The sequence below is a fragment of the Xenopus laevis genome, chromosome 9_10L (genome assembly GCF_017654675.1).
Source record: "Xenopus laevis strain J_2021 chromosome 9_10L, Xenopus_laevis_v10.1, whole genome shotgun sequence".
Lineage (NCBI taxonomy): Eukaryota > Metazoa > Chordata > Amphibia > Anura > Pipidae > Xenopus > Xenopus laevis.
Window position 1 is genome coordinate 75,282,431 of NC_054387.1, and position 10,629 is coordinate 75,293,059.

The 10,629-nt window shown below is 40.8% G+C and overlaps 1 protein-coding gene across 1 annotated transcript; it reads left to right on the forward strand.

Annotated features, from left to right (window-relative positions):
- The first annotated feature begins 377 nt into the window (after positions 1-377).
- Positions 378-9,789, forward strand: klhl23.L (kelch like family member 23 L homeolog). Its single transcript, XM_018235889.2, has 4 exons — positions 378-1,828; positions 3,004-4,218; positions 7,524-7,676; positions 8,390-9,789. Exons 2-4 carry the CDS (start codon positions 3,006-3,008, stop codon positions 8,698-8,700), a joined length of 1,677 nt encoding a protein of 558 aa, XP_018091378.1. The 5' UTR covers positions 378-1,828; positions 3,004-3,005; the 3' UTR covers positions 8,701-9,789.
- The last annotated feature ends 840 nt before the right edge of the window (positions 9,790-10,629 follow it).

Consider the following 10,629-nt stretch of genomic DNA (forward strand, 5'->3'; position numbering starts at 1 on the left):
GCTCTGATAAACTTCAGTCACTCTTTACTGCTGTACTGCAAGTTGGGGTGATATCACCCCTCCCTCCCAGCAGCCTAACAACAGAACAATGGGAAGGTAACCAGATAGCAGCTCCCTAAAACAACAGCTGCCTGGTAGTTCTAAGAACAGCACTCAATAGTAAAATCCAGGTCCGACTGTGACACATTCAGTTACATTGCGTAACAACAGCCTGCCAGAAAGCAGTTCCATCCTAAAGTGCTGGCTCTTTCTAAAACCACATGACCAGACAAAATGACCTGAGATGGCTGCCCTTTAATATATACATTTAAAAAATACACTTGCTGGTTCAGGATTTAAATTTTATATAGTAAAGTGAATTATTTTCCAGTGTAAACAGTATAATTTAGAAATAAAAACGACATCATAAAAATTGTGACAGAATCCCTTTAAGTTAGCGTGGGCAGCAGACAGGGGCACAACGCAAAGCCTACCACTGGCTAGAATTATTTTCAAGGGCACCTGCATTAATAGAATATACAGGGATATACTGTATATAATCATCAGTGGGTAACTAGATGCTACATGCCCAACAGCAAATTCAATTTAGGGCCCCAAAGTATTGAGTTTAACTTGCCTCAGGCGGCAAAGCCCCACTAGGTACCAGGGGCGGCAGAAATGCCACTCCTGGTAATTTAAGAGCCAGAACCTTCTGAAGGCCAGAAGGTTAATCGTCTCTTCTAGCACAAAGAGCACAATTATGCTCTCTGCTCTAGTGTCCTGGACCTCTCCGCCACCCTCGTGGGGCGGCAGGAACACAAAGCTGCCTCAGACGGCGGAGGGTCCAGGATTACTATTGCTACCAAGATAAATTCAAATTGCTCATTAATTAGTAGGGATGCCCTGAATCCACTATTTTGGATTTGGCCAAACCCCCAAATCCAGCAGAACACTGATCGAAATCCTACTTTGTAAATGCAAAATAGGTAGTGGGAAGGGGAAAACATTTTGTACTTCCTTGTTTTGTGACAAAAAGTCTCCCAAATTTCCCTCCCCTATACAAATTCGGATTCCGTCTGGCCAGGTAGAAGGATTCGGCTGAATCCTGCTGAAAAAGGCTGAATCCTGGCAAACCAGATTCGGTGCATCCCTATTAATTAGGGCCTCACTGGGGCCCCTAAACTCCTGGGCCCCCCTTCAACCGCAGGGTCTGTTTCCTCTGTAGTTATGCCCCTGATAATCATATGCAATCATAGATAGGAATACAAAAACACGCATTTAATTGCAAAGTTCTAATAGACAAGAGAAAAGCGGAACCTGTCCCATAGAGCTTACAATCTAAAATGCTGCAGTCCGGTTCCTGTCTGTAATAAATCCCCAAATTTCCCCTATATAACCATATATCCCCTATATAACCATATTTCACCTCTATAACCATATTTTCCCTATATAACCGTATTTCAAGCCACTGCTCTGATCATTTGGAGGAAAGCCTCCCAGTCAATGGCTGCGTCGCTGAGATAGTCGCACAGTGCATCTGGCGGGGATTTATTAAAAGGCTGAGACGTCTGTGTGACCTTCGGGGGTGACAGTGTAGGAGATGAGTGAGGGGAGGGTGCGATAGTAGTGCTTGGGGAACAGCTGAGATACCAAAATAGGATGAGCTTTTCCCTCCCCCTCCGCACAAGCAGCCCGATCCATTGCAATTCCCTGCGCGCCGCTGCTGCTGCTCATTCCAAAGATGGGCATCGAGGAGGAGGCGCTGCATCCAGCGCTACTGGATTGTTTCTGAGGCTCCCTCTTTGCGCGCAGCGCTGACACTTCCAGCCTGGGACACATCAATGTGCAGGTGGGTAGCGGCTCCATTCACATTGTACTGGGGAAAATGTCACTGTTTTGAGTAAGGTCTCCAGTATTGTGCGCACAAAACAATGCCATACACTATGTGTGTCTATGCTAGTTATTATTATAAGCATGGAGTTTGTACAGTTCCGGCTGAGAAGCTTTTATAGTGATGTAAGCCTGACATTTATGTAAATGTGCATGCTGCAAATGTGTACCAATATTCTATAGCAACCAATCAGCTTTTACCTCTCTACAGCAGTTAGAATAATGACTGGTTGCTATGGGTTACTGCAGACCCTTTGTTAGTAAATGGTCCTATTCTTGTCCACTAAAGCAGATTAGCTGAGTGAAATAGGACTCACTATTGGGCTATACAGTGGAATGATTAAATGTGCAAAAGTGCATTATCCATAGCAACCAATGGGATTGTTTTTCTTTCATTAATCTGATTTGCATGATGCCATCCAAAGTTAATTGCTCAGTTGCTGGCACAGATTAATGAACTGGTACATATGTAATCAAGCCACAGTGAATTTTATAGGTCATTACTTAAAGAAGATTTGGGATACTAGACATTGCCCAGCAGCTGATGATTTACAATGGCACAGTGCTGGGGGGGGTATGGCAGAGACTCAGGCTAAACCCCAGACTGACAGCTCGTGGCTAATCCCAGCACTAACTGAAGAGCAATTGACAGGAATGGATTTAGAGTAATTTTCCATCTCTGTGTTGCTATGCACTGCACTAAGAAAGTCCTACCAGGAGGGAACTCATTGTTCAGGAAAATGAGAAATAACTGTGCAAACGCTCCATAGGTATATATATATATATATATATATATATATATATATATATATATATATATATATATATATATATATATATATATATATATATTATATATATATATATATATATATATATATATATATATATATTAGAAGCATCATGATGTGTTAATAGATCAATATGTGTGGAGCAGTACAAACTAAATAATCTGCTCCAGCTCCATTATTGAACCATATGCACTAATCCCTGTACATGGCATTTGTTCTGTTTGCTGTATAAACAAGACACCTTGATGCTCAGTCCTAAGCAGTTAATTCTCTGTGTATGATACAGTGATTCCCCCCTGGGACAAAGGAAAGCTTTCAGCCCGGTGTGTTTGTTTCTTTCCAGCAATGTCACTAAAGGACCAGGACGATTACTGCTTTGTTTACAAGGATGCCTCTCACCACGTGGATTTCCTGGAGTCCTTCAGGACATTTTACAAAGAAGGTCTGTTCACAGATGTCACCTTGGTGAGTTCTTCAGGGGAGATCTTCCACTGTCATAAAGCTGCCTTGGCCGCCTGCAGTCATTATTTCAAAGTGATGTTCACGGCGGATATGAAGGAAAAGTCTAAGAACCAAATCAAGCTTTCTGGCATTGACCATAGAATCCTTGATGCTCTGCTGAACTATGCCTACACATCACAGATCAAAATTACGGCTAGAAATGTGCAGAGCCTTCTTCAGGCATCTGACCAGCTCCGCTTTGTCTCAGTAAAAGAGGCATGCGAACAGTTCCTGGTGAGGCACCTTGATATCGTCAACTGCCTAGGGATGCATGCTTTTGCTGAATTCCATGTTTGCCCGAGTTTGGAAAAGGAGGCCAGAAGGTTAATCGTCTCTCGATTTGAGGAAGTGTGGACACAAGATGAATTTGTGGAACTCAGTTTTGAGAAAATTTTGTATATTTTTTCCCAAAATAGCCTCAACGTTGGAAAAGAGGAAGCTCTTCTAAGTCCACTGGTTCGGTGGGTAGCCCATGATACCCAAAAACGAATTGAATTTATTCACGACCTACTGGGGTGCATTAAGATCAATATAGATGATATTTATTTCAGGACGTCCCTAGAGCTGCACAAGAAACATCTATTGAATGAAAATAGAATACAGTCTTTGCTCTACTACTCTTTAAGGCCCCAAGCACAAGAAGTTTCCAAGAGGTCTACAGCCAACATGTTTGTGGTTGGAGGTTATTATTGGCACCCCCTATCAGAAGTGCAAGTGTGGGATCCAGCCAGTGATAACTGGATTCAGGGGGCAGATATGCCAGACCACACCAGGGAAAGTTACAGTGCCACATCTTTAGGTCCAAACATTTATATCACTGGAGGGTACAGAACTGATAACATAGAAGCACTGAACACTGTGTGGATTTACAACGTTGAAAGGGATGAATGGACAGAAGGGTGTCATATGCTCCAAGCGCGATATTACCACTGCTCAGTTACCCTAGGTGGGTGTGTTTATGCACTGGGAGGGTATAGAAAAGGAGCTCCTTCCCAGGAAGCTGAATTCTATGACCCACTAAAGAAGATCTGGATCCCCATTGCTAACATGATAAAAGGTAGGTAACGGGTTGGTTGACGATTGTCCGTGTTATTGCATACAGTAATGATTACTAGATGTTCCTGTGGCACTACTAACCACGCATAATTGCAAGGTTTTTTCTTCTGCAGCACACCATTAGTAGAAAGTAATAAAAGACATATGCTGCATTTATAAAGCCAGAAGGTGTCTCCAATAAGGCTTCCTCTGCATAGTGCTCTTTGTATCTCTTTTGAGTTTCAGCACATGGGATCAGCTCCTTCCTTACAGCTCAGCACAGCTTTCAAAATCCTCCTCTAACAATTTATCAGGTCCAGTCAGGAATCTGTGATTAGGATTGGCACCCAGCTGGTATTTTACCAATCTAGAAACCAGGCATTATTAATTGACTTGCTGGTAAACTTAGGCTCCCCCTTTTTTCCAACCAGTGGCCTACTGAGCAGGCCTGGACTGGGGTTCAAAATAGGCCCTGGCATTTCAAATACAAAAAGGCCCAAACAGCCCCCACCACCAGCCCACTAAATAGTCAATGTCTATGGCATTTTACAGCAGCCCCTCTGGCATATGTCAGAATCCACAGATTGCCAGTCTGGCCTGATACAAAGTTCTGCCCAGTCACATCCACAGCATGCCAAGCCATGTCCCTGGTCCACCCAGTCCCTGCCCCCATCCCAACAGCTTCCACTATTTGGTTTTTAATGTGGCAACTCTATGGTATCCTTTACATTGAGGAAAACAACTTTTCAAGGGTCACAGAGTGGTATAAGTAGAGTGAAGTCTCACAGAAGAAGCCAACTGCATATTCAATGAAAAAATGTGCAAATTATTTTAGTGCACTTATTGCACTAAAATATAGTTCCTATCTTAGAAAAGAATATCACACTATCACTTTAAATATATTATTCTCCATGCCTAAAATAAGAAATTCTTCATAATTATTTCCTGGAAATATAATCTTAGTTACCTGACGACAAACTCCTGCAGCCATGGAGACAAAATATAAACCACTTTATATTCTTCCATTGGATCTAAAAATACCATAAGTAGGGCTCTGCTGAGAATCTCGGTGCAACAACAGAAGCCCATGTTAATAAATCCTTTCCCAGCGTGCAAGTGCAGGTTCCAAATACGGTCACTCTGAGCAGCATCTCCCTGCTTATCTGTGCCACTGCCAATTATTCATTCTGCCCAACACGGAACAGTTTTGTTTCTAGGATTGTCATGTTCTTTAAAACAGCATTGTTATTGTATTCTAGTTCAATATGCACAGATATAAGTAGGTTTTCTTCCCCAGGGCACATTCTTGAGTTGTGTTTTCCTTTAGATTCAATTTATAGAGCCATGTTAGGTGATAAACCCGGTGATAGAATTCTAGCTGGCCACATGACTAGTAAAGGCCATACCAATGTCAGTGTTGTTAATAGGGAAATCATGTTTATTCTACAAAAGGTGGCAATATTAATTTTAGCTTGTAGGTGACAGGGACAAATATGTTGTGTGTTTTACAAATATATTAAATCTACCTATACTCCATATTCAGTAAAACAACACTCTCAGCCACACGTGACTCTTGGGTGTTACACTCAGCCACTTTACACACAGTTTAGACTAACATCAGACACCCCAAAACAGACCAACACCCAGAAAATACACTCGCTGCCACCATCTATCATTAACAGGCAGAGCCCGGCCAGACGCCCTAGGCAACCTGGCTGGTAGTGGCGCCAGCTGGTCAAGCGCATGCACGCCAACTAGAACCGACAGTCGGAGAGAGGGGACCGTATATGGTGTAGGCAACAGAGGAGGTATGTGCCTGGTGCCCCCCCCCAGCTTTTGCACCCTAGGCATGTGCCTACTCTGCCTAACCCTAGTTCCGACCCTGTTAACAGGAGATAGAAACCTAATGTGACTATTCCCCTGCTCTCTATAACAGGTAACTCATAATACAACAATGCATCAAACACTCTATCCTACGCTAGGTAGTCAGGGTAAGATCCTACTAGTTCAGCAAGCACTCCAGCAGCCAAAGGGTTAAAGGAACAGTAACACCTAAACCTGAAAGTGTTTTAAATGAATGACCATATAATGTAGTGTTGCCCTGCATTGGTAAAACTGATGTGTTTGTTTCAGAAACATTACTATAGTTTATATAAACAAACTGCTGTGTAGCCATGGGGGCAGCCATTCAAGCTCAGGATACACAGTAGATAACAGATAAATTCTGAAGAATCCCATTGTATGCTATAGAGCTTATCTGTTATCTGCTGTGTATCCTGTGTCTTTTCTCCTTTTTTAGCTTTAAATGGCTGCCCCCATGGCTACACAGCAGCTTGTTTATATAAACTATAGTAGAGTTTCTAAAGCAAACAGACCAGTTTCAACAGTGCAGGGCAACATTACATTATATTATTTTGGTGTTACTGTTCCTTTAAATTACATTCAACACACACTCTCCTGATAGCCTGTCTAGTTATTTAGCATATTAATAGGTAACTTTCCTTTTTCACACACACAAAGTTAATACACCTAGACACACTTTCATGTGAGTAATGAGTTCTTTAGAGCACAAGGACAAAATGTATTACATTTTATATTTAATATTACAGAAGTAAGCGGTGCTTATATAAAAAAAAAAAGTTGTTACCAAAAGACATACATCAAATACAGAAATACAAACAGTAGGGAATAAAACAGTGAGAACCCCTATACATACCAAACTAGAATTTCTTTATGTCCTCTGGAGGCAAGCGTTAGAAACCTGGGCACATTCTCCCACAAAGGTGAGTCCTCAAGTATGAGCTGCCATGGTTACATATACCCACCTTTTCATGGCCTGCTGGGACACCCTCCCTCACCCTCATTACCTTAAGCATGAGGTAGGAGTGCCCAGGACAATGTCATTAATTACCTCCTGTAGGTTGTTGTTGGTTTCAGGCCAGTTTTTCTGCAATATAATATTGGGGCTTGCCAGTACCAAATATTATAGTGAAAATAGAGGCATGGGGTGATTCATATGCGGGCAATCAGAATCCCTCCTAACTGGTGAGTATAGGTTGGTCCTGTTTAGTATCATTAAGAAGCATGTGACCTCCAGGCTCCTCATAACCAACATGTGAGTTATGAGGATGTGAATCCTAGGACAGAGGAGATATGGATCCTCATGATCTAGTTTTAGATATGCAGAAATAAAAATGTTAAAGGATTCACAACATTTCAGGCACCTCTTTGGTAAGATGTATTATTTATGGTGTGTTACCATCTCTTTAATAAGGTGCTATTTGCAGTGGAGATGTATTGAGTATACTGCCTTCTTATGTGTAACAGGTGTTGGAAATGCGACCGCATGCGTATTGCGAGATGTCGTTTATGTGAGTGGAGGCCATTATGGCTACCGGGGCAGCTGTACTTATGACAAAATCCAGAGCTTTCATGCAGACATCAATGAATGGAGTGTTTTAACGGTTTGCCCACATCCAGGTAAATGTAATTCCTATTTCCAGCATACAGTGCAAAAGCAAAATCTAACTCCAAACACACCACAGCTTAACCTTGCTTTAGAGGCAAGAGCTCTCTTGGGAAAAGCTGTTCACCTATACAATTCCAATGCAATAAGCTTATCATTCAATCATTATTGATTTATTAAGAGTTTTCAAATTATTTGCCTTCTTCTTCTGACTCTTTCCAGCTCTCAAATGGGGGTCACTGACCCATCTAAAAACAAATACTCTGTAAGGCTACATATTTATTGCTACTTTTTATTACTTATATTTCTATTCAGGACCTCACCTATTCATATTCCAATCTCTTATTCAAATCATTGCATAGTTACAAGGGTAATTTGCACCCTAGCAACCAGATTGCTGAAAATGGAGACTGGAAAGATGAGTAAAGGATTTCCATCACCATGTAAAAGCATAAAGATAGAGGACATTGTTTTTTCCTGATCATGAAACTCCAATGTTTCTTCTGATATTTTACTATAGAGGGTACAATATTTCAGTTCAGTTAGTCAATGACTCATCTAACAAGTGACATCACTAAGCACCAGTTATGAAAAATGACATCACTATGCAGTTTCACAGGCTATTCAATGCTTTTTATTATAGGAGTGTTTTAGCTGTATGGATTTAAAATAAATAAATATGCGTGTATATCTGAAATAACATATTTTCTATTATTGCCTCCTGAAGAGTATGGGCTGTGTTCCATTGCTTTACAAAATAAGCTTTACTTGGTGGGAGGACAGACTACCACGACAGACTGCTACGATCTGGAGAGCAATGAGTGGACAGAGAAATCTCCCACCCTGGAGCGCAGAATGGAATGTGGAGCTGTGGTCATGAATGGATTTATATACATCACAGGAGGTTACTCATATTCTAAAGGCACCTACCTCCAGAGTATAGAGAGATACATTCCTGACCTGGACAAATGGGAGTTAGTGGGAAACCTTCCTAGCCCAATGCGATCTCATGGATGTGTCTGTGTGTACAATGTATAGCAGGAAACAGAACACTCTTGAAGTTCAGTCTCACAGAAATGTGCTAGAGAAGACTTCACCTGCTGAACTGGCAATATTGCTTTCAGTCCAAGACTCAAGGAGAAAATCAATAATTGCATATTGTAAGATCTTTAAATAATTGTTGGATATTTTTATTATTTGTATCAAGTACAGCAAATCTCTTCCCCCACGAGGTGCTCCAGGTTACAAAAAAAAAATTTACAAGCACAGTTATGGAAATCGCCCATTATATATATATTTCTATACAATGTTATTTAAATATAATATTTAAATAACATTGTATAGAAATCCCTGTTAATTTTAATCATTTGTTTAAAGAAAATGAATGTTTCTCAGTAACATATAGTAATGTTTTTAAGGGAAATATAAATCCAAAAAGAAAAACAAAAAAAAAATTAATGTTAAATTGTTCAGAGAGCTTTGTTAAGCACTTTTTTCTAATATTCAAAGTGGCAGTTTTTAAACCGCTAATATAATGAATTTAAACAATAGTACCACCCGCTGGTCCGTTTGGCAGACTGGCTACAATCAGCTAAGAATGAATTTCCCCAGAAAATAAACATTTTGCATCTAAGCCATAAATATTATATAACAAAAAATAAGGTGGGTGGCAGTTCCAGATTTGGGTAAAAGCTGAAGTTTACTAACTTACATTAAAATATAGGATTAGAGCCTTTTCTATTTGTATAAATGAGCAGAAAAAGTAGGAAATACAGGAAATTATTTTTCAACCGCCTAAAGCCAACCTGCCAAGATTAAAAATTGCTAATATCCTAAAAACTAGAAAAAAAGAGGGGTTTGAGGGCTTATATTTCCCATATAGTTCTTGCTTGCATTGTTTTTTATATTTACCGTCATGTCTTGTCACTTTGCACACAATAACAATGGAATATGACTATGAAGGTTTTCATCTGCGGCCATGGGAAGCAAGTCTGCTTTCTAGCTTTTTAGTATGAAGATTTTTAAGGTGGTCAGTTCTAGAGGGGACAGAATACATCTCTGTAACCCTATGTACACCTTGTGTATTAAAGGATGTAAATTCTTAATAAACTTACTTTTTCTTACCAATATAGGGCCTGAATCCCCATTGCTATGTAAATGATACTGGGAACTCTCTTAATTAACAGTGTCTCCACCTAGTGGGATCCAGGAATGGCACCACGGTGACAGGACTCACCAGGGGCTCACACAGAGTTGGCACAGGCATCCACAGCATCTCAAAAGCTTGGACTCCCAAGCTTTCCAAGCCGAGCAGGTGCATCTTATCTCAAATCAGCAGGGCAACATCCCAGCACTATCTGACGTGCAAGCACATTAAAACCATCTTTCACATGGAATCTGGTTACCAGACAGCTCATTTTACAGTCTCTGCTGCCTCCGAGCTCTAAACCCCAAGCCCTCCAAGGGCCTTACCATCCCTTGGGCAGTTTCATCTTGGTCAAGCCCATGCACTCCCGACTGGAGTGAAAATGGAAAGAGACTGAGCACATAGCAGCTCAGCTTTTTAAAGAGATTGTGCAACAATGACACCTTCTGACACCAAATCTGGAATCTGCCAGGGCACACTTCACTAGGGAAAAGCACTCACGTGCCCTCCCATATCCAAATTTAGAACCAACACTAGTGGATTTCTATATCCAATTTAGGTCCAACACCTGTGGATTTCCAACAATGTGGGGATTTTCAGACCATAGGGGAACTTGACCCTATGGACCCCTACATCTTCAAAATTGATTCTCTTGGCACCCGCTAGCTCTCCAAAGAAGCCATCCCAGGCTTAATTATAAATGCAGTTATTCCCCAATGAGAATCATACACAAAAATCTGTACAAAAAAAAGTCCTTTTCAAATTAAACATGATATACTATTTTTTATTAAAGCATTCATAGCTGTTGTAAGCTCATTTAA